This window comes from Zalophus californianus, chromosome 6, assembly GCF_009762305.2.
Source record: "Zalophus californianus isolate mZalCal1 chromosome 6, mZalCal1.pri.v2, whole genome shotgun sequence".
Taxonomy (NCBI): domain Eukaryota; kingdom Metazoa; phylum Chordata; class Mammalia; order Carnivora; family Otariidae; genus Zalophus; species Zalophus californianus.
The window spans coordinates 1,203,406-1,230,368 of NC_045600.1; the positions used below are offsets into that span (position 1 = coordinate 1,203,406).

A 26,963-nucleotide genomic window follows, 5' to 3' on the forward strand; every position below is an offset into this window, starting at 1 on the left:
GCTCTGGGAGGCCCACCTCCCTGGAGGGTAAGGCACAGAGTTTTGGTTTCTCAGGGGCCCAGTTCCAGCCTGGCCCTGGAGGAGCCCCACTCAGCAGTACATCCAGGGGCCCACTGCTGTGTGGGGGCCGGCCGCGGGCACTCTCACTTGGCTTTGGGCTTAAGGCTGAGGCCTGTGGGGAGCGAGAGGAAATGGCATCGTTAGGAGCAGACTTGCTGGGGACAGTGCCAAGGTGCCTGCCGCCAGGTCCCCAGGCTCTTGTGGTCCCGTCACCATGGCCTGGCGGCCTGTGTGCTGTGTCTCCCCGGGTCCACGCTGACCCCAGGCCCTTGCTCTTGAGCAGCAAGACCCTTGCAGGTGGAAGGGGCTGGGATGACCCCCAGCCAGCTGACTCTTGTCCACCTGGATCTCTGGGCCTGCTCCCCTGCCCCCGCCAGACCCTGCGCTCCACCGCCCCCCAGACCCTGCTCTCCACCCCCCCAGACCCTGCTCTCCACCCCCCCAGACCCTGCTCTCCACCGCCCCCCAGGCCCTGCTCTCCCCCACCACCCCTGCCCAGACCCTGCTCTCCACCCCCCCAGACCCTGCTCTCCACCGCCCCCCAGGCCCTGCTCTCCCCCACCCCCCCCCCCCAGGCCCTGCTCTCCACCCCCCCCAGGCCCTGCTCTCCACCCCCCCAGGCCCTGCTCTCTTCTGCCCCCTCCCCAGGCCTGCCCCCCCACCCCCACCAGGCCCTGCTCTCTCCCCCAGGCCCTGCCCTCCCCCCAGGCCCATGCCACACCGTCTACCCTCATCAGTCCCCATTGTTGCCTCTCCCTGGAGCTTCCTCAGTTGCTTCCCTATCCACCCCTTATACTGGATGCCTCCTGACTTGTCTTTTTCCAGCTCTGGTCCCCAGGGCACCAGGGCCCCACCTCCACAGTCCCTGCCAGCTGCAGGCCCCCTGCCCACCAAAGCCCTCTGGTCCAGGGGCCCTTGCTCAGCTCTTCCCTGCAAATGCCCCGCCCCCATGGCCACCACAGGCTCCCTGTGGGTCTTGAACAGATGGGTTTGAGGATCATGCTTGAAAGAGATAGGGCACAGAAGTGAGAATAAAAGTCAAAAGTCATTCAGAGCAGGGTTTCTGTCAGCCCCCCCCAGGGTGCCAGGACCCAGGGCAAGGTGGGGCTGGGGCACCACATAGCAGGGGGCTCCCAAATCATCACCTCAACCAGGTAATCGGCATCCAGGCCCCCACCCAGGGGATAAAAGGCCCCAAGCCCCTCTTGAGGGGCTCTGGGGAGGACCCACATCACGTGTGTTGAATTCCTGCCCCAAACACAATCCAGAAGCAGTGGGGGGGCGGTCGTGGGACACCCCTGAAGTGAAGGTGCCTTCCACACGGGTGCCGCCTGAGACAGACAGAGGCTGGATGTATGGTCCCGGGGGGGGGGGGGCGTCTCACTTCCAACAAGCCAAAACAACCAGGCAAGGTGGGACCCCTGCCCGGGCCCTGCTGGGGCCTGGGGCTGCACACGACAGACCCCGAAACATCCTGGGTGGCGGGTGGGGAGAGCAGCCTCATTCTCAGGAGACCCTGGGGGCTGGGTTCAAGTGGCATGGTGCCTCTAACTCTCAAACCCTTTCGTAAAGTTGAGAGCAATGCAGCAAATGCTGGTAATTTCGCTATTTTTTGCAAGTTCTTGACCTTTCAGGGTGAAGGGTATGTGGTGCTCGTTATGATCTTGCAAATTCCCTGTCTGGTTGAAGTTTTTCCAAATAAAAGGTTGAGGAGACAAGGAGGGTGGCATTCCTTTCTCCTGCCCCCAGCCACTGGGATGCTGGGGCCCAGGGTGGGGGAGCGGGGCCGCTATGCTGGAGGGCGGGGGCGGTCCACAGAGAGCACAGAGCTGTGCTGGGCACCCTGATCTTTCCCTGGGCAGTGGCCACATGTGGCTGCCAGCCCCCCAAACCCGCAGACCACTTGGCCCCACTTGCTAACGCTGGTGTTTCCCACCAGAGAGCCAAGCTCAGAAAGTAACCCCAGGAGCAAACTCTGGAACTGAGACTAAAGGCTGTGCCCAATAGTGAGGATAAACTGTAAAGAGGGATACATCTGACCTGGCTCCTGCCTTTGCTTCCTCTGGCCCCGCTGGACCTCTCCTCTGTGCCCCGAATCCTGCAGGTCAGCACAGCACCGTGGCACCGAGCTGGGTGCAGGTGTGTGCAGAACCAGGTGGCTCCCTGCTTGTGATGAACTGGTCTGCCCGCCCCTAGCACAGTCCAGAATGCAGTAGGGACCCCGGGCCTGTCTGTCTGCATCTGTGAGCCTCTCGGGCCACGTCAGAGACAATGACGGTCCTGCCCATCCTCGGGGGTCCTGGGAGGCCTGGTGCAGTGGACCCAGGATGTGCCTACAGACCCATTTGTGGTCCCCAGGACCTGGCCGCCAGGGAGGGGAGGTCCGTCCATTCCTTGGAGAGGGCTTGTGGCCTGCTTCTCCCTGGCAGCCGGCCCCTGGGACTGTCTCTGTCCTTCACTGCCTCCCTGGGGACATTTGTGGTCCGACAAGGGCCAGAAGAGGGCTGGGGTGTGCCTATGGAAGGTCTCAGAATAAAGGTGCCACTCTGGGGGATAGGAGTCAAGAAAGCCCCGGGTTAGCCAGACCACTTGGGACAGGGGCAACCTCCGTCTGTCCTGCCAGGCCTAGGAGGCCAAGCCACCCCCGCCATCAGAGCCCCCCCCTCCGCCATCAAACCCCCCCCCCCCCCCCCGCCCTGAGACCTATTTGCCAGCGCACAGCTCCAAGGTCACACCTGGCCACAGCGGAGACACCCGCTAAGCAAGGCACGGCTCCTGCCCTTCCAGAGAGGGAGGGGAAGGCAGAAGCCAGGCGGGTCCCACCACCAGCGGCAGAGGCGGGCAGGCTTGCTGACAGGCCCAGGTGGGCTGGAGGAAGCGGGTTAGCGTCCAGGAGGGGCTGGGTGCAGGCCTGGCCTCTGCGACCACCATTAGTGCGCGGCGCCAGCACGGGTACGTACCTTACTGAATCACACAGAGTCTTTTTGTTTTATTATCGTCAGAGTCAGGGACAACCTCTGCTTTCAAATAAGAGAAGTCACTCAACAGCTTGTTCCTGACCTACCCTGAACTCGGAGCTGGGGCCAGGCCGCCCGGCACTCGGGCTGCGTGGATGCGGAGCCAAACACGGCTGGGCCTCAGGCAGCCCCTGGCCACACCCGCCCCGGCCACCACTCCTGCTGGGGACGGTGTGAAACGGGAGTTGGTGGGCGAGGGGCGTGGGGACAAGGGCAGTGCTCCCCCCTCCCGAAGCTGCTCCTCTCATGAGCAGGAGGGTGGCCATCTCCTCTCCTGCAGGACGTGGGGTGTCCTGGGCATCACCCACTCTTGGGGGGAGAGGAGGGAATGGCCAGCCGTGGCTCAGAGCTCGAGGTCCCGCTGTGGGTCACACGCCAATGCCCCCAAGCCCCATGTGCCCTGCCCACCCAGGTCCCCTGCTGCCAGGGGACGAGGAATGACGGGAGGGGAGCCCCAAGTTACCTTCCTGGCTCCTTGAGGGGCGCTTCTTCCTTCGCTTGCCCGTCTTCTTTGAGGAGTGTCCCCGGGCCCTGGGGAGAGTGCCGGACCCTGAAGAGTCCGTGACTGTGTCCTCAGAGAAGGACTTGTCCAAGGACGTGTCCAGTGCAGAATCTGGGGCTGTGCCCTCCTGGTCCCCATCCCCAGCCACACCAGGGCCTGTGGCGGGGAGCTGGGCACTGCGGCCGCGGGCAGCTGCGTCCGGCGGCCCCTCCACGGTGCTGTCGGCCTCAGCCAGGCAGACGCCCTGAGGGGCTGTGGGGTCTTCAGCATCTTGGCTCGACCCTGTGGCCCCGGGGGGCTTGTCACCAGAGAGCTTGAGAGGCTTCAGGGCCTGAGCATCTCCCAGCACCACGGGCCAGGCGCCCTGAGAAGGCTGGGGGCTCTGGGGGTCCTTGGTGGTCAGGACATCGCTGGCGTCTGTGTACCAAGAAGAACGCCTCTCCAGGGGCCCAGGCCCGCCCTCCTCTGATGGGTCTGCAGGAGGCTGTGGGCCCGGGGCAGTGGCATCTGAGAGGTCCCAGCCCCGGGGCTCAGAGGTGGGGCAGCCGGTGCCTCCGGAGGGGACTCTGGGGGCCGCTGTGGACACAGGACATGGCAGCTGAGGGTGGGCCCCGACTCCCAGACCATCCTGAGGATGTGCCTGAGAGGGAGGCCTCCGTCCATCCCAGCTTCTACCTAAATGCCACCAGCCTTGCAGAGCCCACAGCCCCAGGAGACTTCCCTGGTGGCCTCCAGGTGTGGGTTCCCAGAGAGCAGGCCCACGGTGTGGCCGAGCAGGGGGCACTGGGCTGACTTCAGCCTCCCTAGGGCGCCCCCCCACCGAGCAGCCACGCTGAGTGGAGCGCCCCTCCCCCAGGCCCCGTGCCCACCTCTCCCACCACCTCAGCATCTCTGGGCCCGGGGGACAGGGGCGCCTGTCAAAGGCCCTCGCTGCGGACGGGACACCAGGAGGCCGAGCTGCCCCTCTAGCCCCACCTCGTGGCCATGCCATTTCTCAGGCAACAAGGGAGCAGCCCGGAGGACTCTCCTGTGAGGTCAGAGAGGGCTTCCCGGAGGGGGGGCGGGCAGCAAGGACGGCAGGAGGGAAATGGTGATGAGAGGCGGGAGAGGGTCTCACCAGGCGCCTTGTCCCTCGGCGGGTCCGTGGCAGCCGCCTTGCTGCCCCACTCCGCGTCCCCTCGGCCACGGGCCGTCTTCCGCAGCTGGAAGCCCTTCCTGATGTCGGCCAGCAGGGCATCGATGACACACACTTCCTCCTGCTTCCCGACTCCCCTCCTGACTGAGAAGCCCCAGAGACCCTCAGAGAGGCTGCCTGTGGGTCCCTGGAGCCCACCCGGGTGACGCTGAAAAGGAGATGACCTGGAGGGGGTGGGCGGTGCCCCAAGAACTTCAAGGATGGGGGTCGAGCACCAGCACGGAGGACTTGCAGACCTGGCCCCATGGAGGCCTGCCCCCCCAGCTCTCCCGGCCCCCCCGCCGGGCCGTCCCCCAGCCCTCCCCGCCCCCCCCCCCCCCCGCTCTCCCGGCCCCCCCGCCGGGCTGTCCCCCCTCCCCGCCCCCAGCTCTCCCCCCCCCCAGCTCTCCCGCCCCCCGCCGGGCCCGGCCTCACCAGGCTTCCCGTCCTCCGCCCGCGGCCTCCGCGCCTCTTCCTCCGCCAGCTGCTGCTTCCTCCTCTCAGCCTTCGCGGCCTGCTCCTTCCGGTCCTTGTTCTCCTGCGCGGGTGGACACAGGTGGACACGGAGCCCGTGACCCCAGCCCTCGAGGGACGACGCGAGCCTGGCACTAAGGGGTGCTTCCAGCTGCTCTGCCCGAGGTCGGCGAGGGGGTGCGGCCCGGCCCACCTTCAGGGCGCGGATGAAGAGGTCCCGGAAGGTCTTCATGGTGCTGAACGTGTCCTCCAGGGACAGCTGCTGAGCTTCCTCGCACAGGTAACTAGCCAACTCCAGCTTCTTCTGCTCGACAGCCTGGAGCACCTCATCCAGCGCCTGGCAGGCCTCGATGCTGGCCTGGGGGCAGGGGGCACGGTCACAGCCCTGGGGGCAGGGTGGGGCCCGGGCCGGATGGCTACCTGCAGTGGCCCCCACAGACAGCGGGACCAGGAGGTCTGGGCACTGCGGCCCCTGGGATCGGGGAAGCCCCTCACTTGCAGGAACCACCTTGGGACCAGGGACAGCATGCTGTCCTCCTGCAGGGCCCCTGGCCCTGGCTCTGTCCTCCCCCCATGCTCACCGGCCCCTGCCTGGTTCGCGGACCTAGGCTGCCGCACCTGCAGCAAGGCCCCCACCCGCCCTGGAGACGATCCAGCATCGCCCCCCTGGCCCAGACCCCGGCCCTGGCTTGCCTGGATGCGCTGCGTGTACTGCTCCTGCACCTCAGGGATGGAGGAGGACACCTTCCGCTCTATCTCCAGAAGCTTCTTCAGGTTGGTGCTGGACTCGGAACGGATGAGCTCAAGGTTGATCCTGAAAAACACCCCAAGCCCCGCGGGGTCAGGTGACAGCTGATGTCCAGTCTTGTGGGGTCAGTGGAGCCCCTTGCCTGCAGAGGGACAGCGGGGGACGCTGGACCACACACCCGCAGTTTGCTAGAAACACATCAGGGCTCTGGGAAGGGCCAAGCGGTGCTGGGGGTGAAATGCTGGGACAGTGACCCCGGTGGCTCAGCCCATCTTTGGCTCTCAGGCCTGAGAACCCTCTGTAGTAGCAGGTACCTGAAGTTGGAAGGTCCAGGCCACCCTCCCTGAGCCGCCCCTCTGGGCTGAGGGACCCCATAAATGCAGCCCCACTTGCCTGGGCCTCAGTTTCCCTATCTGTGCAATGGGAGTGGCGCAGCCTTCCACACGGGCTGTTGTGAGGCTCAACCTTGTAAAGAGGTGGCGTCAGCCTGGCCCCTGGCGTGACCGTGACCAGGTCACTCCCTGCCTCCCCCAGGCCTGTTTCCTCCTGTAAATCACGTGGGGACAGGCCATGATGGACCCAAGGTCCTAGTCTGAGGTGAAAGTGAGCCTTCTATGGGGCAGTGGTTCCTGGGGGCCTAGCGTGGCCCAGCCACCTCACTGGCCAGGACCAGAGGAGGGAGCCAGGGCAGGTGAGGTGGGTGGGTGGGGGGGTGCCAGTGCAGGTCAGGGGCCTGGGGGGGGGCGCCGGTGTGGGGGCAGGGGGCACCTACCCCGCTGCCTGGGAGGGCTGCTCCAGGTCCCGGGGCAGCTGCAGGAGGTCTGGGTGGCTTTTCTCCACCTCCTGCAACAGGACGTGTCCAGTGAGAGCCCCGTGGCAACACCCTGGCCCCGGGGATGCCCGAGCCTCGGGGGCCAGCCCACGGCCCCACCTCCAGCACGTGGTGCAGCAGCGTCACGCGGCTCTGCTGGGACTTGGTTTCCGTGAGCTTCAGCAGCGTACTGATCTTGAAGCCATCTGCATCCCCCGTGTGGCTGCCCTGCGAGGGTCCGGGTCAGGAGTGAGGGCCCCTGCCGCCTGGCGGGGGGGGCGGGGGTGGTGGGGGCAGGAGGGGCTCGCTTACGTAGTTAAGGAAGTTTCCAATTTTCAGGATCAGCTGGCAGAAGATGGGCAGCCGGTGGCTGGTGAGCAGGCCTGTGGGAGGGCACCAGGGCTGAGGGAGGGGAGGCTGCTGCACGGGGTCTGAGGCTGTGGCGTGGGGTTCTTCACTCCCCTCCCCCGGGCGCGGTCCAGGGGTGGGCAGGGTGGCTGGAATCCCCCCCACCGTGAACAGGCTCAGGGGCTCTGGGTACAGGTCTGCTACCGTCAGCACTCCCTGCACCCTCCCCGCCCCGGGCGCAGACCATCACTGCCCCCTTCTGGGGGTGACGCTGCTGAGAGGAAGCTCCCAGAAGGCTGAAGGTTGTAGTTGTGGCCTCCCCGGGTGGGTCTCCCCCAGTCATCCCTTGGGGCTTCGGGGAGGGTGGCCTTCCTGGCTCTGTGGCCAGGATGGGAGTGGACGTCCACTGCCTGCGTCCCTGCCCCGGGGCTTGGGTATGGTCTTGCTCGTCCCTCACTTGGAGAAAGCGGTGAGTGTGCACATGTGTGTCCCTGAGCATGTACCTGTGTGTGCACGCTCGTTGTGTGCACGGGGGCCTGCGTCTGTGTGTGCGCGTGTGACTATGTGCACACATGCAGCTCTGTATGGGTGCCTGCCTGTGTCCGTGTGCACGTGTCGGCAGATGCACACGAGTGCACGTGCACGGTGTGGGTCTCAGAGCAGGGGTGTGTCTGTGTGTCTGTGGTGAGGTGGGGAAGGTCAGCACCCCTGGGACCGCTTGCTCTCCAGGTGCCAGGTCCCCCGCAGCCCCAGGCTTTGCCCCCCACTCACTGTTGCAGGCAGCGAGGACCAGCCGGGCCTTGGGCTGCACCATGTCCAACACGACGGCCGTGCCCTCACACAGTAGCAAGCACTCTACCCGCAGCTGGTAGCTGGGGACAGAGCAGGAGATCAGGGACGGGGCCCCCCCTCACTGGTGCTGGGCCCCCAGCTCGGGGGCCGATGGCCTGGCCCTGTTCAATGTGCACGTTCCTGGGCGAGGTCCCAGCGGTGGACTCAGCAGGCCTGGGGTAGGGCCCGGGAAGGGGCACGTGAGACAAGCACCAGGTGCGCCCAGGAGGGCAGGTGCCTCCCTGCAGGGCGCCCCTCCCTATCAGAGCAGGTGGGCGCGTGAGTGATATGTGCAGCCCTCGCGGAGTCCCGAGGGAACAGTCTGCACAGCCCCACTCCCTCCTCAAGGTCTGGGCCCAGCTCCCCCCTGCCCCTTCCCCACCAATGGGCCCTGGGGTCCGAGGGCTGCCCACTCACCAGGGAATGCCCAGCAGCAGGAGGTAGAACTGGTCGGCGTTGGCCAGCTTGGCCCGATCCTCTGTGAAGGAGCGCAGGTTTTCGATCTGCAGGGAGGGGGCCCACACATGGGATTCCGGCTCCCATCCCCCCCCAGAAGCCCCCTGCACTGCCCGGCACCTGCGTGTACCTGCCCCGCCAGGGCCCACTCATGTCCAGCACAGTTCCGTGCGGCTCCGGACCGTGTGTCCATGTGTCCTCTCCTCTGTCCCTTGCTGGGGGCCCCCAGGGCAGGGCCCGCAGGCTCTTTCCCACTCACCTCGTGCTTTTCAGGAAGGAGCTTGAGGAGCTGCTTGAGAACCTCCACGTCGAATTTGGTGGTGTCCCCAGCCCGGATCATAGCAGTGACGTCCTCGTTGGAGCTGCAGGAGAGAGGGCGTGCTTGGGGTGGGAGCCCAGGGAGCATGGCCGCCTCCTGTGGGCTCCTGGGGACCCTGCCAGTCAGGGGCTGCCCTCAGCCCATGATCTCTCTGCTGCCTGGGGGCCCGAGCTGCTGGGCCACAGAGAAGGCAAACCCCCTGGCTGGGGTCACACAGTAACGAGGCTGGGGGCTGAATACCGCCCTCCGGGTCTGCACCCTCTGCTCCTCCTTCCAGGGGGCTGCTCAGGACCCAGGCAGGCCGGCTCATGCATGCCCAGGGAGCTCCCTGGCAGGAGCCAGTGCCCAGCAGCTGCAGGCAAGGACTTGGGGGCCGGGAGCACTGCCCGCTGCTGTCTGGGCCTCAGCTTCCTCAGGAAGTGGGGACGGGTGCTCTCCAGGGCCCCCAGCTGGGGCGGTCTGCAGCTGACTGGCCCCGGGGAGGGGGGTGTGCAATTCCCAGGAGCGGCCTGCAGAGGGCACTGTGCAGCCCAAGATGGGAGGTGCCGGGGAGGGGAGGGGAGGGGACTCGCCAGGAGGGGCTGCTCACCATTTGAACTGCTTCAGGAAGATGTTGAGGTTCAGGCTCTTCTTGGAGTCCAGAAAAGTGATCTGGAAAACACCCCGGCCCTGGTGTTGGTCCCTGAGAGCAGCACAGAGGCCCCCGTCCAAGCCCCAGCCCAAGCCCCAGCCCGGCCCCACCTCCTTGGGCTCCTTCCTGGCTGGGGCGGCCACGTGCTCCTTGGGCTTGGCCTGGGGGAAGCAGAAGAGCCGCTCGATGCTGGGGAAGTCGGGCTCCACGACCTCGGCACTCAGGCTGTTCAGCGAGGCCCACATGGAGTTGTGCTCTGCACATGAGGTGTCTCCAGTCAGGCTCACGCCTGGGCCTAGGCCCAGACAGGAGCAAGGATGCTGCAGGCACGGCGGGCCACTCGCCCAGCAGGGCCCAGCCCCCGGCCAAGGGAAGGCAGCCACTCACGCGGACCGGGGGGTCCTCACCTTGTGCCACCTTGGACGGCAGCTTCTGCCAGTTGAGCTTCTTCATGCGCAGAGTGGGAGGGTTTACTCGCCGGTGGCTTGGGACCCAGGCAGAGTCCAGGCTGTGGCTCACGTGGGCCACAATGATCTCCTCACCACCCACCCTAGAGGAGCCAGACAGATCCGGCAGGGGTGGGGGTGGAGGGGGGCATCCCGTGCCCGGGAGTGGGGGAGGGAGGACCCCACCCGAGACAGGCAGCAGGGGTGCTGGAGGGGGTGGGGGGGCCCCCAGGCCTGGCAGTGGGTGAGGGGGTGGGGGGGGCCCCCAGGCCTGGCAGTGGGGGAGGGGGTGGGGGGGCCCCCAGGCCTGGCAGTGGGGGAGGGGGTGGGGGGGCCAGGGCCCCCAGGCTTGGCAGTGGGGGAGGTAGGGGCGGGGGAGGAGGCCCTGCAGGGGAGCCGGGGAGTGGGGGTGCAGGTGGGGCTGGGGTGGGTGCCCGCGGCTGTGGGGCGACCATGCTGCTCGAGCCCTGGATGTCGACAGTGTGCAGGCTGGTGAGGTCGGCCTCAGGCTGGCGGCCCTCCACACCCGCCTTCAGGGCACCACTGTTTTGGGGCACGCTGCCCTTCTGACTCTGGCCTAGGTCGGCCTGGACGCTCTTGTGGGCCTTGTTCAGGGAGCTTGGGCGTGGCCGCCCCTTGACGGACAGGAGCCGCTCCACCATCTCTTCTAGGGTGCATTCCTGGACTGTGGAGGGGGTGTCCAGGGTCAGGGCAGGCGCCAGAGGAGGTGGGTGGTGGGCGGCAGGCAAGGCATGGCCACTGCCCTCAGACAGAGGGTGGGTGAGGGGCCAAGGACGGGACCCTCCCACAACGGTCTAAGACCCCACTGTGCCTGCTGGGTTGGGGTCAGGGAGGGCGCTGTGGGCAGGACGCCCCCATCTGCCCCACCTGCTCACCGTCACTGGCCAGGAGCACGGCTCGGTTCACCAGGTTCTCCAGAGCCTCCCAGAGCAGCTGGCTGGAGGGGAGGGTGGGCTCCAGGTAGAGGAGGCCCTGCAGCATGGACAGCAGCTGGGCAGAGGCTGGGGAGCAGCTCACCTGGGGGGCAAGGAAAAGGGTGGATGGGCAGCCGTGCCCTCCCTGGGGCAGGCTGACAGCGGCAGGCTTCAGACTGCCAGGAACGTCCACCCCGTCACCGCTCTGGATGAACCAGAGCCGGGGCTCCCTGACTGCCGCACTGGTGATATTTGGGGTTGGACACCTCTCCACGCGGGGGGCTGCCCTGGGCATTGTGGGAGGTCTCACAGCATCCCTGGTCTCCACCTGCCTGAAGCCGGTAGTACCCCTTGCCCGACTGAGACCACCCCAAATGTGTCCAGATGTTTCTGGATGCCCCCTGGCGACACTCGTCCCCTGGCTGAGAGCCGTGGGTTCAGTGAAAGACAGGAGGTCCCGGCCAGGGAGGGCCTGAGCTGAACCAGAACACGGCCTCCTGGCCTTCTGCTGGTCCGGAAGCCCCTCAGGCCATTCGAGGCAGCCCGCCTGTGGGGGCCCAGGACAGCTCAGCTACCTCTGGGCAGCCCAGGTCTTTGGGACGCTGTCCTCCTGGGTCCCGTGGCCTTGGCTCGGTGCCTGTGACAGCAAAGACTGCCCCCAGGCTGCCCACTCCAGCTCCGGGCTCCTCCTGTCTCCAGCCCCCTGATCCCTCGCTGCTCCCTGATGTGGCTCCAGATCTGGCCCCACTGCTCTTGTCGGGGTGGGGTCTCCAGGTCAGGGAAGACAGCCGTGTCTGAGCCCTGGACCCCCACCTCTGGAGACAGGCCCAGCTTGCCCCGCCCCAGCTCACCTTGTGGAACACAGAAGCAAAGACCTCTTGATGGCTGTTCATGTTGATGCCCCCGCAGACGCGCAGGAGCTCCTCCTCATCCTCAGCCTTGGCCTCGTCGAAGGCCTCCAGCTGGATCAGCAGGTCGGCATCCTCCAGGTCCCTGGGGCGAGAGGGGCCGGGTGGGCTGAGGCTGCTGCCCCCCCCATCTCCCCCGAGCCTGGACAGACGCACAGACCTCTCTGAACGGGGCTGTGCTGGGCACGTGGCCCTGTAGCTGGGACAGGTGGCCCCACCCAGGAGAGTGGTCCTGATGGGGCCTGGGAGGGGCATTCTCAGCTGCGTGGGTTCCCAGAACCCAAATAAGTTTGAATTTCAGGAAAACAGTGAATGATATGTAGCATGAGTGTGTCCTATGCGAATCTGGGATATGCTTATGCTAGAACGCTCTGGTGTCCGTCTACACTCCTGCTTGACGGGGTGTCCTGTGTCGTATCTGGCAGCCCCCAAGCCCCTGGGCAGAGCGGTTCTGCAGGGTGGCCCGTCAGGCAGTGTGAACGACGGCAGACTGCACTGTCACTGGGACCTGGGTCCAGTGGGGTGGGCCCATTGGGGCCACTCCTGGAAGCCGCCTCTGCCCCTCTGGAGGTGGTGCTGCGTGGGACCCGAGGGAAGGGTGAGCCTGGCTTTGGAGACAGCGGTGGGCACTCACCGCAGCCGTGTCAGGGTGTCCAGCAGCTGCAACCCTGGGGAGGGACAGCGGGGTCAGCGGGCCTCAGAGACTGCTCTGGTCAGCCCCCCACCCCGGGTTGCTTGCGTCTTCCGATGCCTTCCCCTCTGCACTCTCCTTGGGCTCATTCCACCCACCCAGAACACCCAGCCCATGGGCGGGAGGGGGACCCTGCCATTGCTACAGGTACCCAGAACGCTCCGGAGGGCAACACGGTCGTCCCCGCTAAATGGTCACTGCCACCCCTGGCAGGACTGGAACTGGGGGATCAGCCTCACATTGAGAGCCATACAGGACTCATGTCCGGGGCCCTAGGGGAGTGGGGGGGGCGGGCATCTCCTGCAGGAGGCACCGGGGCGGGCCGCGGGCACTTACCAGTGAACTCCCCACGCAGCTGGGTGCGGGTGCGGAGGTCCTCGGGGCCCAGGATGATGGCGTTGATCACACTGAGCAGGGTGACGACGTAGGGCACGTTGTCGCTATCGGAGAGCTCAGTCATGATGACACTGAAGCGGTACTGCTGGTTGCACACCGTCTGCAGGGCGGGCGAGGGTCAGCACGCGCCCTGGCCCAGCGTGGACCCAGGCGCCCCGCGGCTCACCTTGTAGTGGTCCAGGGCATCCAGGGTCAGCATGTGGCCCTCGGGGGAGTAGATGCACAAGGCGGCCAGCAGCTCGAACACCTGCTTCTTGACCATCACGTTGGACGTGTCCAGAGCTGCCGAGGGCCGGGGAGGCTCAGTGGGTCCCCCCGCCATCGATCCCAGGCCTGGGCTCCTCCTCCTCCTCCCTGCGGCCCTTCCCCACGCGTCTGACCCTCGGACAGAACCCCCCCCTCCAGCGGGACAAGCAGGGCCTGCAGGTGGACACCAGGGGGCGCTCTGCACCGGCGCTGATCCCCTGCAGGACCTGAGCGCCAGGCCCCGCAGGGACGGTCAGCTTGGGCTGGGCCTTAGTTCTGAGAGCGGTCCCTGCTCACCCACACAGACACTCGCCCACCCCCATGGGCCGACCCACCGTCCCTGCCCCCTCCTGGAGCTCCAACCATCCGCCATAGAGCAGCACAGCCTGACAGGCGAGGGACACACAGTGACCCCTGTTCACTAAGGGCCACCTGAGGTCACTCCCAAAGGTAGGAGACTGATGCTGGGTGCAGCCTGGGGAGACTTCCTGGAGGAGGTGACCGTGAGCGAGAACTTAAGGAGTCAGCAGGTGCACAAAGGCACAGAGTAGCCTGAGCAGGCGGTGGGAGCAGGGCACCGAATGGGCAGGGGTAGGGGTGTGGGGAAAGGTGGAAGAAGATGCCACCAGCTTCAAGTGCTGGCCAGAACTGAAGGGCTGTGGCCCCGCGGAGGTCAGGGGCTTGGAGCCAGGTGGAAGGTAAACAGGGCTACTAGGGTGGACTTGCGTTTTTGGCCCAGGTGAGTCTGGCTGCCAGGGCACGAACCAGGGTGGCAGGTGGGAGGGAGGGGCGCCGTAGGCTGGAGCCGGGGGGACGGGGCGGGGTGTGAACAAGCACAGGGCTGGACGGAAAGGCCAGGCGGAGTCACGGACCAGAGGGACAACTAGGCGCAGCAGCTGGACGACCATGGCTCTGAGCTGACCTGGAGGGCTCAGACTTGGGGCGAACGGGAGCCTGGTTTCTTCCTCCAGGACGCCCTCCCTGCTGCCTCGCTGAGTTCTCTCCTGCGACCCCACCCCTCCCACTGCCCTTGGAGGCCGGGAGCCTCTGTACTGAGTCGCGAAGGGGTGTGTGTGTGCCCGGCAGCAGGCTGCGGCTCACCCAGGGAGAGCTGGTGCACGTAGGCCTGGTTGCTCAGGATGTACTCAATGCCCTGCTGCGAGTTCATGACGGCGCGCACGCAGCTGATGCAGGTGAGCTGCAGCAGGGCGTCGGCAATGCGGGCCACCCCGCGGCCAGACAGGCGCGCCAGGGCCTCGAGCAGCAGGTCCAGGCCGCTCTGCTCCAGGAACTGCACCATCCAGCCACCGTCGCTGCTCTCCAGACGCTTGCGCAGGCCCGAGTAGTTGACCACGGAGGGCATCTGCAGCAGCCGGATGCACAGCTCGGGCTCCGCACTCTCCAGGTTGGCCTCCGTGGGGTCTGAGTCCTGCGGCCCCAGCTTCTCCTTCAGTGTGGCCCACTTGCGCTGTGCACCCTCCTTCACCGACATCTTGCCGACCTGTGGGGCCAGGGGGAGACGGGCGTGAGCCCCCAGCCTGCGGGGGGAGGCAGTGTCCTCTGCCTCGGTGTCTCCCACCGCCTGCCAGACGGGCCTGCCCGGGGGACACTGTGCCCTCGTCCCGTCGTCAGGGCCGCCCCCGTCCCAGGCTTCTCCTCGTGCACACCCCTGATGAGCTGCACATCGGCCGAGTGGGCAGCAGCACCGCCTCCCTGTCCACCCGAGGACCTCGAGGCGGCTACACTGGCAGGAACACCACTGACCCAGTGGTGACGATGCAACAGAAGTGGCATCTCTGGGGCTCCCTTATCTTGTCCTAGGAGCACTTCCCCTGCCCCAGGGCCAGGGTCAGATAGGGGCAACCGGAGGGGGCCGTTCCAGACCCTGGGCACTTAGGGGCTGCCCACGCCATCAGGCTGGGGAAGGGGCCAACTCGAGGGTCATGCCCAGCGCCCCCCCACCCCATCACGAGCAAGGCCAGGGCCCCGTGGGAAAGCAGCCTGGCCTCTGAGGCCCTCAGTTCGTCCATCTGTGTGGGCAGAGGACCGGATGTCCCCCGAGGCCCTTGGCATGTGGAGCTCTACTCGATGCAGGCTTGACAGGTGTGAGCCCCCCACCCAGAATGCCCCCCAACCCTGCCTTCTCCCAAGAGGACAGGCCGGCCGTGACTGTGTCTTTGCCACACCCACTAAGCCCCCCTCCTCGGGGCCCTCGACGGTGACGCTGTCCTCAGCCAGAGCCGCTGGGGACTGGCCTCAAAGGTCAGGGGCAGCCCAGGCTCTCCTGTGACCATGTATGGCTCGGGTCTTGTATTTAGTGCGTGAGAAGGACAGCATGGAGCTGCTGAGAGGGTGCCCGGGAAGCAGAGCATGGCAGGACCACCGAGCCTCATGCCCAGGGCCTGGCCCCGCCACTGCCCCCCCCAGGTCCCCAGCCGCCCCACGTTACAGGAGAGGAAAGGAGGGTGGTACCTAGAGAAGCCAGGTCACATGCCCAGTCCCCAGAATTGGAAAGGGCAGAACCGAGTGAGCCTAGACCCCAGGCAGAGGGTGGCCAGAGAGAGGCTGGCCATCCAGCCCAGCCTCCCTCTCAGGGCTGCTGGACCCGGTACGTTAAGGGGAGACTCCAGGGGCCATCTGAGGTCCTACAGGAGATAGAGGTGGAGTGAGGACAGGAGCCTGGGTGCCTGTCCCTGGCCTGGCTCATGGCTGGCACTCCTGGAGGCCCCACTCCCCCTCTGCCTTGGTCAGTGTCTTGGGTGTCCTTTGTGCTCCCCGAGTTCCCCCAGAGCCCCAGGCATGGGATGGCCCGGCATTCCAGCAGCCCCTCCTCTGTTTGCAGTGGTCCACGCCAGGAGTCCAGCCCCCCACCCAGCCCCCTCATCCTCCTGCCTGGCTGAGTGCCAGGCAGGCTCGTGGGGGTGCCCCAGGGAGGCGGTCTGGTTGAGGGGAAGAGAGGGCTCCGGCCTGCGTGCGAACCGGCTCTGGGCCCACCAGGCCACTCGTCCTGTGTGAGCCACCCTGTCCTCACCCGAACCTCTGGCATCTGCCCACTGGGAGCATCCAGAGAGGCAGGGGGTATGGGCGTCCCTGCAGGGGGGTCGGGGTGTCCGTCAGCCCTCCCTGTGACGGCACGGTTTCACCACCCGCCCCCCTCCCCCACCGTCCACTCACCCAGATGCGCAAGACCTTCTGGCTGCCTCTGCCCACCCATTCCAGGCCCTGCCTCAGGCTGCCCTCGCACTCTCCTGGCTTCTCATCACTGCTGCCCTCTGAGCTGCCCGGCCTCCAGCTGTGGCTCTGGTCCCTCCTGGGCAGTCTCCTGGGGCCAGGGGAGGGTGCTGCTCCCGGCACCATGAAAAGCACAGCAAGCGGTCTTTGCACACACTGCCGCCCACCTTGGGTGCTGCCGCTTAAAGGCGCAGCCAGGACTGACCCTCCCTTCCCTGCCCCACCCCCGCCCCACTGGCCCAAGTCCCTGTTTCCTTGGCACAGGCTGAGTGGCTGGAGCATGAACTCTCCCAGGCCAGGCCTCCAGCATCCTAAGGGTCTTCTCTAGCCAAGAGCCACAGGGGTCCCTAGATGCAGAAAACAACCTCTCCCAGACAGCCTGCATAGCCCAGAGCGCCCCACCTAGCAATGCCTAGGCCTCCCTGTGCACCCCCAGCTCACTACCCCAAAAGACCCCACCTGCAGGGGCCCCCTTGCAGGAGGTGATCAGCCCTGTCTACCTGCCTGCCCACGAAGGATCCTAAGCTGTGTGCCCTGGAGCTGAGTTTCACAAGCTGGTCATGCCCCTCCATGCGTGCATTATACGTGTGCATAGAGTAGTACACGCTCCACGCACGCATCATACATGTGCACAGAACAGTTTCACGCTCCACGCACGTGTCATACCCACGCACAGAACAGTACATGCTCCACGCACGCGTCATAAACGCGCACAGAAGTTACACGCTCCACGCACGCGTCATACACGCGCACAGAACAGTACACACACAGCATGTCACATGTACATATGTATTCGAATGCCTCACATACAGGCATGTGATATCGCACACCTGACAACAGACAGGATGCCTAGACGCGCTCCACATGCACACACTGTATACACGGATAGAACGCTATACGTCCATAGGAACCATGACCGCGTATACATATAATCAAACTATAAGGCGCTCCCACTCTCCTGCCGGCCTGGAGTCTCAGCCAAATTCAGGGGGTGGTGACCCAGTCTCTGCCAGGAGCAGCTCCGAAGACACAGCCTGTCCCTGTGCGGATGGTGGTTGAACGTTTCTGCCGGGAGCCCCAGAGGGAAGGAGGCATTTGCTGCTGTCAGGAGAACGGTGGGGAACAAGCCTTCCCGGCAATAGCCGGGACCTGCGTGGGTGGCGGCGCGCTGGAAGGCAGGAGCCAGACCCCTGGGCTTACTGGCTGTGTGCTCCTGGGGATGGGACTCCCCCCTCTGCTCCCGGTCTGTCAATTGACAGGTGCTGTGGGGTTCCCAGTGGATAAACTGGACCCGGCGGGCACCGAGTGAGCGCTCACGAGCGCTCCTGGCTGTTGTCATACCGTCCACGGGCTGCCCGGCCCCGCCCGCCGGCCTGCCCAGCCCTGCCCAACCCGTGGGCTGAGTGTCTGGCGGCAAGCCAGCCTGGCGCCTAGACAGGGCGGGGGGTCGCAGGGACCCTCCCAGACTCCGCCTAGTCAGGGTGGGGCGGGGCCACACGCTCAGGAATGTGATCTCTGGGTCCCCCCACCCCACATGGGGGTGGGGTCAGAGCCTGCCGGAGGCGGGGCCAGCGCAGGAATTTGCATCTGCAGAGCCTTTTTCTGCGGCAGGCACCACCCGTTGTAGAGCACGACTGTCTTCCAGGGTCCAAATACCTGGCGGTTCAGGCCCTACCCAGTCCCTCGGGCAGCTGAAAGGTGGGGGCGCTTCAGCAACCCCCAAGTGCCCCGCAGGCAGTCCGTCCTTCCCCCTGCACCGGGGGAACTCTGGTGGGCAGGGGCCTTTTGCAGAGGAAGATACTGGGGCTCTGACATGAATGGCACGTTCCCCAATGCTTCTTCAGCGCTCAATTTTGTTGTACCAATAAAGTGGGGTTCCCGCTGGGGCAGGGTCATGCCTTCCCCCTCACCTGGGTCAGTCCACTGACCCGGTGCGCTGCTCACCCGAGCTCACCCAGCCCATGAGGACCAGGAGGAGACGTGGACGCCCATCTGCCTTTCTGCCCACGCCCAGCCAGGCCCCGCACAGCAGTACTGGGCACCTCCATCCAGGCACCTACATGCGCAGGCAGCTGTGCTGACTCATGGGAAGGCACCGCCCCTGCCTGGCAGGCGTCTGTCAAGCAGAGTGTGTTCCTGGAGGGGGACAGGGGGCAGGGTCGAAGCTGCCCCCTCCCCGCCCCCCCCCCGACCTCAGAGTCCAGCCCCTGCCATGCAGATGGAGAAACTGAGCCAGAGAGGGAGGGCCTCCTGAGGTGGGCACTGGGCACCAAACTGGGTCATGGGCATGGCTGCTGGGAGGTCCCCCCCACCGCCCCCGCATGGGCCCCCTGGGGTCTGAACAGTGTGGTGGGGGTGGGGAAGCCCAGAGAAATGCCAGCGCTCAGCACCCTGGAGGAGCGGGTTTGGCCTTCTGTTCCGAGATCACTGCGAGAGCTGGGGGAGGCGCTGGGGGGCCCGGGTGGGGAGTGAGGGGGCGGGGAGGCACCAGCTGGCAACAGGGGCACCCGGGGGAGGGGCTGGCTGCTGTGGGGAGGCAGCCTCAGGGTGGCCCTGCCAGCGTCAGCACAGGGGCCGGGGTGCTTCTGGGCCCGGAGCCAGTGAGGGCGCGGGGGCGGGGTGCAGAGAGTGAGCTTGTCTTCCTTGGGGAAGGCGGGTACAATGGCAGAAGCGGGGTTCCGGAACTGGGAGGCAGGGGCTGCCACACTGTATTTTTAGCTCCAAATTTTTCCACTGCCTGGCAACCCTTGTATCGTGTTTCAGCAGCAATTCCCTGGAGCTCAGGGGCAGTCGGGGCCCTGCAGGATTGGGGGATGCCCCTGGAGCTGATTCCTACTCAGATGCCCCATGTCCCTCCCTCCCATCACCTGGGCTCCTTTCAAGCCTCCGGTGCATGCACCACCTTCCCCACCAGGCCAGAAGCCCTCAAAGGACTAGCGTGGGTCACCCACCAGGGGCTCATCCCGGGCCGGAGGCCGTGCACAGTGGGCCTTGGGGAAGGAGGAACAACTGGGTGCCTACCCACCGCCCATCCATCCCCAGGCACAGAGTGCAGACGGCCTTCACCAAGGGCTGGTGTCCTCATGGGCCCCTGGCCGGTCTCCCGTGCAAGGAGCGCTCCAGCCCCCTGCTGCCTGCAGTCCCAGGATGGAGTGTGGGGCCTGTGCCTCCCAAGCCCTCCCATGAACGCCAACTCCCAATCCCACCGTGTGTGAGGGGGCCTGCCGGGCCACTGTGCATCCAGCAACAAGACAGGAGGGGCTGCTTGGGGGCGGGTGGGCACCAAGACCTCCACAGTGGTGCTGAATTAAAAACAGAGACAGGAAGTAGGACACCAAGTCGTACTGTGTAGGATTTCAGCCATCCAGCGTGTCCCACCAGACACATGCCTGAATGCTAACAGAAGTTGCTTCTGGGGTGCATGTGGTCATTTTCATAATTAGAAAGAGAGAAAGAGCACAGTGACAGAGAAGGCCCACAGTCTCTGAGGGGAACTGGGCTCAGAGGGGCCCACCCCCAGCGCAGGTCGCCAGGGACGCAGGCAGAGCCGGCAGCTGGTCTCCCTTGTGGCACGCAGGGTGGAGGGGGACCGAGGGGGCTGGGCTGGGCTGGGCAGGCTGGTGCTGAGAGCCAGGCAACACCGCTGCTCAGGGAAGCCAGGCCTGGGATTTGGGGGCAGGTGGCACTGATATCAGACACGCGGTGCCCAAGCCTGGCCCGTTTGCCCCCTCCAGGGGTTAGGACAGAAGCGGGTGCCCGTTTGCCTCCTCCAGGGGTTAGGACAGAAGCGGGTGGCCCGTTTGCCCCCTCCAGGGGTTAGGACAGAAGCGGGTGGCCCGTTTGCCTCCTCCAGGGGTTAGGACAGAAGCGGGTGGCCCGTTTGCCCCCTCCAGGGGTTAGGACAGAAGCGGGTGGCCCGTTTGCCCCCTCCAGGGGTTAGGACAGAAGCGGGTGGCCCGTTTGCCCCCTCCAGGGGTTAGGACAGAAGCGGGTGGCCCGTTTGCCCCTCCCAGGGGTTAGGACAGAAGCGGGTGGCCCGTTTGCCCCCTCCAGGGTTAGGACAGAAGCGGGTGGCCCGTTTGCCCCCTCCAGGGGTTAGGACAGAAGCGGGTGGCCCGTTTGCCCCTCCCAGGGGTTAGGACAGAAGCGGGTGGCCCGTTTGCCCCCCCAGGGGTTAGGACAGAAGCGGGTGGCCCGTTTGCCCCCTCCAGGGGTTAGGACAGAAGCGGGTGGCCCGTTTGCCCCCTCCAGGGGTTAGGACAGAAGCGGGTGGCCCGTTTGCCCCCTCCAGGGGTTAGGACAGAAGCGGGTGGCCCGTTTGCCCCCTCCAGGGGTTAGGACAGAAGCGGGTGGCCCGTTTGCCCCCTCCAGGGGTTAGGACAGAAGCGGGTGGCCCTTTTGCCACCTCCAGGGGTTAGGACAGAAGCGGGTGGCCCGTTTGCCCCCTCCAGGGGTTAGGACAGAAGCGGGTGGCCCGTTTGCCTCCTCCAGGGGTTAGGACAGAAGCGGGTGGCCCGTTTGCCTCCTCCAGGGGTTAGGATAGAAGCGGGTGGCCTGTTTGCCTCCTCCAGGGGTTAGGATAGAAGCAGGTGGAAGCCACAGAAAAGCCACAGAGAGGGCTGCCCTGGTGTAGAGCATGGACTTGGTCAAACAGGAAACACCTGCTAGAGGGTGGTGGGCAGCTCTGGAGCCCCTTGCTCACTGGGAGGCGGGTGCTTGCAGTGCAGCCCTGGGCCCGACACTGTGTGTCTGCATTTCTGGGAAAGGGCTGGGGTTGGTCTGGGATCCCGCCTCCCCCAGTGGATGGCTTGCTCATAGGGGCGGGCAGGAAGGGCGGAGGCACCTACGCCAGGAAGCTGAACTTTCGCTTCCACCTGCACTGAGGGCTCTCACAAGGACTGGGTCTGCCCTCTCGCTGCCGCCCAGTTCTCCATCTCCCCAGCTGCGTGGAAGAGGAAGGCCGGGCTGGGGGGCGGGTGCTCCCTGGAGGGCCTGGACGCCTCCGACATGACATGCTCAGGGTTCGGGTCCAGAGTCTGGCGGCCCGAGGCGGGAAGGGGCTGCCGGCCTTTGCCCCAGCACAGGAGAGCGGCCGGCATGGGGTGGCCAGTTCCGTCGGTGACTGCTTGAGGGGAGTGAGCGGTACGGACCTGTGGTTGGGTGTGAGGAGCGTGAGGAGCTGGCTGGCCCCCAGGGGGCAGGGCGGCGTTTGAATCTGGGGCTGTTCTACTGCAGGCGCACCTTCTACCCTCAGAGCCTCCCCTGGGCCCCACCAAGACCTCAGGCTGGCACCAAAATCCCTCCTTCCTGGGTTCTGCCCCCCAAGATCAGATGCAGCTCAGAGATGCCTCCTCCAGGAGGTCCCATGTCCCTCCCTGTCTCCCTGCTGCCCTCGGGAAAGGCCTCTCCCGGCCTGGGAGGACCCTTGATGCCCGCATGTGGTGCCTGTCTCAGGCCTCAGGCTGGTGGGGTGCAGCTGAGGACCGCCCACTGCCTGTCCCAGCCCCTGGCCCTGGCCCACGTCCCAGCCTCCAGCCCGGGAGCAGGGAGAGCAAAGCAGTGGATGGAGGGGGGAGGGGCCGCCTGGCACTGCCAGGAGCTGCGGCTAGGGCCCTGGGGACAGAGGACGGCTCAGCTTCTGGGTGAGGTCAGGCTCTGCCACGGCCTGACTGTGTCCCTTGGACAACGCACAGGACTTGCCAGGGCCCTGGCTGCAGTCCTCAATGGGGACGAGCATGTCAATGCCCACCCCTGAGCCTGCTGATAGATCCACAGGACGCCATCTGTAAACCGGGCCCTGGAAATTCCCAAGTGCCCACCCATCCACTGTGTCCCCCGCCGCCTCCTCCTCCTCAGCCAGGCTGCCGGGGGCCAACATCGAGCTGGGAGCAGCCCCAACTCGGTCCCTGGACCCCCAGGCTCGGCGGGTGAGCAAGACACTCAGTGTCCAGCACGAGACACCCCGAGGCATTCCTTGCCAGTTGCCTAGGGCCAGGCCCATTGAGGATTTGGTTTTCTCATCCTAAAATGGCCGGGATGTTCTCTAGGGATGCTGGGTTGGTTGAGCCAGTTCCACCTGCTGGCCACTAGGTCTGCCTGGCCTGCACGGTCCCTCCTGGGCTGGGCCCCCCACCTCCTCTGTCCCCACCTCCATGCAGCCCGGAAGCACCAGGCAGGGTCGTAGGTGCCTCCAAACGGGCAGGATCCCATCTGGGCACGTGGGGCTTCTGTTCTCAGACACTCATGTCTACACACGGGGAAGGTAGAGACAGGCAGGGAAGGGGGACAGGGAGCGCCTCCCCCCCAGGGCCGGCCGAAGAGCAGACGTTGGCCTCCCTGCTCTTGTGTGCCAAGCTATACTTGAGCAGAAATGGGGACCTGGGCATGGGGACACAGACGGCGGGGGTAGCAGGCTGCACACTGAGGCCACACCCGGGGCCCAGGAGGACCTGGGACCAGGCACAGACGGGGAGACTGAGGCCCTCTGACACAGCTGGCCAGGGCCCATGCTGACATCCACACTCATGTCCACCGGCACTCGGCAAGGCCAAGGTTGAGCTCAGGAACAGAGAAACCCCTGCCCCACGGGGTGTGTGTGTGAGAGTGTGCATGTGTGTGAGTGCGCACGCATGTGTGTTTGTGTGAGAGTGCGTGTGTTTGTGTGAGTGCATGTGTGTGAGTGCGCGCGCGCGCGTGTGTGTGAGACTGCGTGTGTGTGTGTGTGAGCGTGTGTGTGTTTGTGTGAGTGCATGTGTGTGGGTGCACGCACGTGTGTGTGTGTGTGTGAGCGTGTGTGGGGACGGGCACTGGCTGGGCATGATGGGCGCTGGGGACAGTGCAGGGAAGCCATCACCCAGGGCTCCGTGTGTGTGCGGAACTGGCCTCCTCCTCTCCGACCCACTGTGCCCTGGCTTAGCCTCAACGCCAGGCTTGGAGGTTAGGCCTCAGAGGCACCATCTACTAAATGGGAAGCACAGTCTGCCCCCACCCCCCCAGGTGTGTTTCCTGACTGGTCTCCCACCCATGGATGGCTCTACCCGATGACCCTCAGTGGCCCTGGCCACTCACTCCGGCTTGGTGGGCTCTGCCTTCCCTGTGGGGTCGCCCAGGCCAAGCTCATGGGAGCAGGGGGCTCTTGTTCACCTTCCAGCCCTCTTTCCCCGCCTGGACCCAGCTCACAGGGAGGGGGTGGTGGAGGGTGCTGCAGCAGCACACGGGAGGGTGCCCTGACCAGGGAAAACTGCAGGGATGAGGTGGGTCTGGGTGGAGGGGAGCCGGGGGGGGGGGGGGGGCAGGCAGAAGAAGGCATTCTGTCCTCAGGTCGCCCCGGGGCAGGGGCCTCTGTGTGGTCTAGTCATGCCAGCATCTGTGACCATCCCCCAGGTCTGCATGGGCTGCTCTGGAGTCACACAGGTAGGGGCCCCGGTGCCCGCCCCCTCCCCTGTTGGGAGTCCCAGGGTGCTGCTTGGCCAGGACAAAGCTCTCTTATTCCCAGAGTGGTGCTGGGACCCCACAGGTCTCTGTGGCAGTGACGAGGGACATGGGGCTAGCCTTGGCTTCCAGGTGCCCCCCTGGGACCAGCCAGTTCTCACCTTGACCCCGGGGAAGCACTTCCTGTACGCCCGCACTCTAGCCCACTGGAGCAGTGAGGTGAGCATAGAAGCTGATGCACACAGTAGGGCTTTATAAATGTGTCCTGCCACAATGGCACTGCTGATTCTACAACCCAACAGCCTCGTGCCTCAGTTTCCTCTTCTGGGAAACAGATGGTAATTACAGTACCCACGCCTCACTGGGTCGGTGTGAGGGTTGGAGGCCGTGGGGCAGGAACGTGGCAGGCTGGCTCATTCGTTCCTGTGCTCATTCGCTCATTCTGCACACAGACCCTGCTCAGGGCACTGGCAATGCTGCCGTGCACAGGCCAGGCTCTGCTGAGCACCTGGCAGAGCGGGGCCGGAGAAGCCCCACACCCAGTCCGTCCCTTCCTTAGTCACACCTGGGGAAGGTGCAGGCCCACCCTGCCCCTCTCTCCCTGCCTGGCTGGGGAGGAGGCTGGCGGTCACCGCCAAAGAGCTTCCCTTCATCTTGGAGTTTTTCTCTACACGCTGCGTAGATGGGGCAGCTGTATGAACAGACCCCACACCCACTCAGGACCAGTCTGCCCCGTGTTCAGAGGAGGAACGGGCAAGACCCTCCTTCCCAGGGTGGTGCTGGTAGGCAGCCGGGGTCAGACCCTGCTCTCACACCTCCAGCGATGGGGAGTTCAACCCCCACATGCACTCCTTCCTTATGGGTTGAAACCAGCCTCATCATCTTGGGCATCCAGGTCTCCCAGGCGTGGTGCTGTCTGGGGACAGCCCCGAAGAGACTGGCTCCTGCCCGGCCTCAACCTATCCTGGGCTGTCTCCTCTAGACCCACTTCTGTCCCCTGTCCTGAAATAGAGGTGGACATGCCGTTCCCAATCCACTGTGTCCACTGGGCCTCGAACCATGCAACTACTAGATACCCGCTGTGTGCAAGACCAGAGCAGGAAGGATCCAGGCAGCTCAGTCAGACCCCATCCCTGACTGTGGGGGAACTTTGCCTCCGGTTCCTCCTCTGGGTGCCCTGGAGAACACTCCCTGCCCTGGTTCAGAGCCAGGGCGACCGCATCATGCCCTGCACCTGCCGGCAGTGCCCGACATTTTCCGGCTGCCTTCCATCCCTCCCCAGCCCTCAGGCACCTGTTAACTTTTCCAGCCTGGAAAATCACTGCACTTTGATGAAAGGCGAACAGAGTGTACGTAAGGTTAGGAGCTCCCAGGTCCCGGCATGTGGGGTGTGTGCAATTAGCTCCGACAGCCATCAGCACCTCCACAGAATGGGGGGGGGCCTCACCTGAGAGTTAACTCTCTGCTGGAAAGCAGTGCAACCTTGACAGACAGATCACCCTGGTCCCCTCCCCAGCAGGGCCCCTCGGATGACCTGTCCATCAGCCCCGAGCTCCTCGGGGGAGGCGGAAGGTGGGGCCTGGGCAGGGTCAGCTGGGGCTACTGCCCAACCTGGCTTTTTAAATCAGGAGTTGGTGCTGCCCTGGTGAGGGAGTGTGGCACTGACTGCGAGGCCCCAGACTCCAGACCTGGCACTGAATGCGGATACTTGATACCCTAGGTCTGCAGCACCCTCTCCCCAAAGGCTCTCTGCCCTGGACAGCACCGTGGAGGCATCTGAGGCATTTGCTCTGGGTCTCTTCCTCTCCACTGAGAGCCACAGGGAGAAGGTCCACGCCTGAACCACTGTCCCCATCCTTCAGGGTCAGATGGGGAAACTGAGGCCCAGAGCAGGTAAAAGTCCTGCCCAGGTCCCACTGCCTGAGGGGGCAGGAGGCGGGGCTGGTGGGAAGGGAAGTTCCCAACTGCAGCTCTCCCAGGGTCATGGCCATCTCCGCCTACATGGACTCCTGGTGTGGCCGGCCAGGATGGGGCACTAACGCTGTGGTCACAAACTGAGGCCGGCCACCATCCTGGGGCCCTAGGTTACAGAACCTCAGGAGGCCAGGCACACAGAATCCACCGCCTGAGCTCCCCGGGAGCAGCTGGGGGCTGATGGAAGTGGTGACCCCAGTTCCTTCTTGAGGTCATGCTCATTCCTCAGTTCCCTCCTTAGGAAGGAGGTTCAGGGGTGGGGCTGGAGGAGCACAGAACCAGCCTCCCACCCCCAGGCTTACCAGCCCCAGCCAGGAGGAACCCGAGCAGTGATGGGGACTCATGCCCCCAAGGCCTGCCTGTGGGGGTGCCAGGGCCCCCTGTGCGCCCACCTGCGCCCAAGTAGCTACAGACACAACAGCACAGGCGGGACCTCCGGCCGGCGCGCGCCTCGCGGGGCTACCCGGGCTGCCGACCCGAACTTGAAGTTTATTTTCCCAACTGTGGCTGATTCATGGTCAGGATGTGGCGGCCGCGGGGAGGGGAAATTCTGCCCGCAGCGGGCGGGGCGTTGGCCGGGCTGACCCTCGACCCGCCACCGCCGTCAGTACGTGCGGGCCACGTCTCCGCGCGGGGGTCGGCAGTCCGCGATGGGCTGCGCCCTGGTGCGAGGGGCTCCTGGGGCGCCGCCCCGGAGCTGGGAGCCCGGAGCCCGCCGCCCTGGGGCGCACCCCGCGCTGCCCCAACCCCCCTCCCCGGCCCCAAGAGCTCCCTCGCTCGGACTCAGTTTCCCCTGCGGCTCGTGGGGAGGGTGCGCAGAGGCGCGGACTTACCGGGCTGGGGCGCGGCGGTGCTCGCTCGGGTTGGGCCAGGGGCCGCGGCTGCCGGCCCACCGCGGGCTCTGCACCGCTCGGGCTGGGCTCCCGCTGTGCGGGGCGCACGGAAGAGGAGGTGCCGCCCCGCCCCGCCAGCCCGCGGCCACGTGGGGAGCGGGCGCGGCCCGGGGCGGAGTCGGGGAGGGGTCGCCGGGAGGCCCCGCCCTGCCCGGCGCGTCGGCGGCGGCGGCGGGTGCGCCAGCCGGGGCTCTCCCCTCGCGGGGCGGTACCCCCGCGGCCGCCGCCCCCAGAGGTCGCCCTTTCCCACCCTGCTGGCCTCGCTCCTGGCGGGCGGAGGTGGCGGTGGGGGCGGAGCACACGGAGCGGGGGGCCTGGGAAACAACTGGAAGCGGTCCCCCCACCTCAGACCTCCCTGCGAGCCGCCTCCCTGGTCTCCCCTGCGCCCCATCTTCTCGCCTCCGACCCTTCCTCCGGGTCCAGCCCCTACTGGCAGCAAGC

General features: G+C 65.8%; 1 protein-coding gene across 1 annotated transcript; it reads right to left on the reverse strand.

Moving 5' to 3' along the window:
• Positions 1-26,575, reverse strand: INF2 (inverted formin 2). The gene is given in 23 exon segments (XM_035728130.1): positions 1-172; positions 3,541-4,155; positions 4,697-4,858; positions 5,189-5,291; positions 5,421-5,585; positions 5,921-6,041; positions 6,748-6,818; positions 6,907-7,014; positions 7,099-7,169; positions 7,906-8,006; positions 8,383-8,468; positions 8,681-8,783; positions 9,330-9,391; positions 9,482-9,627; positions 9,779-10,077; positions 10,079-10,502; positions 10,714-10,855; positions 11,604-11,745; positions 12,295-12,328; positions 12,688-12,847; positions 12,914-13,029; positions 14,095-14,494; positions 26,463-26,575. Coding segments are annotated over 22 exon segments (3,651 nt in total). The 5' UTR covers positions 14,486-14,494; positions 26,463-26,575; the 3' UTR covers positions 1-143.
• Positions 26,576-26,963: the final 388 nt, after the last annotated feature.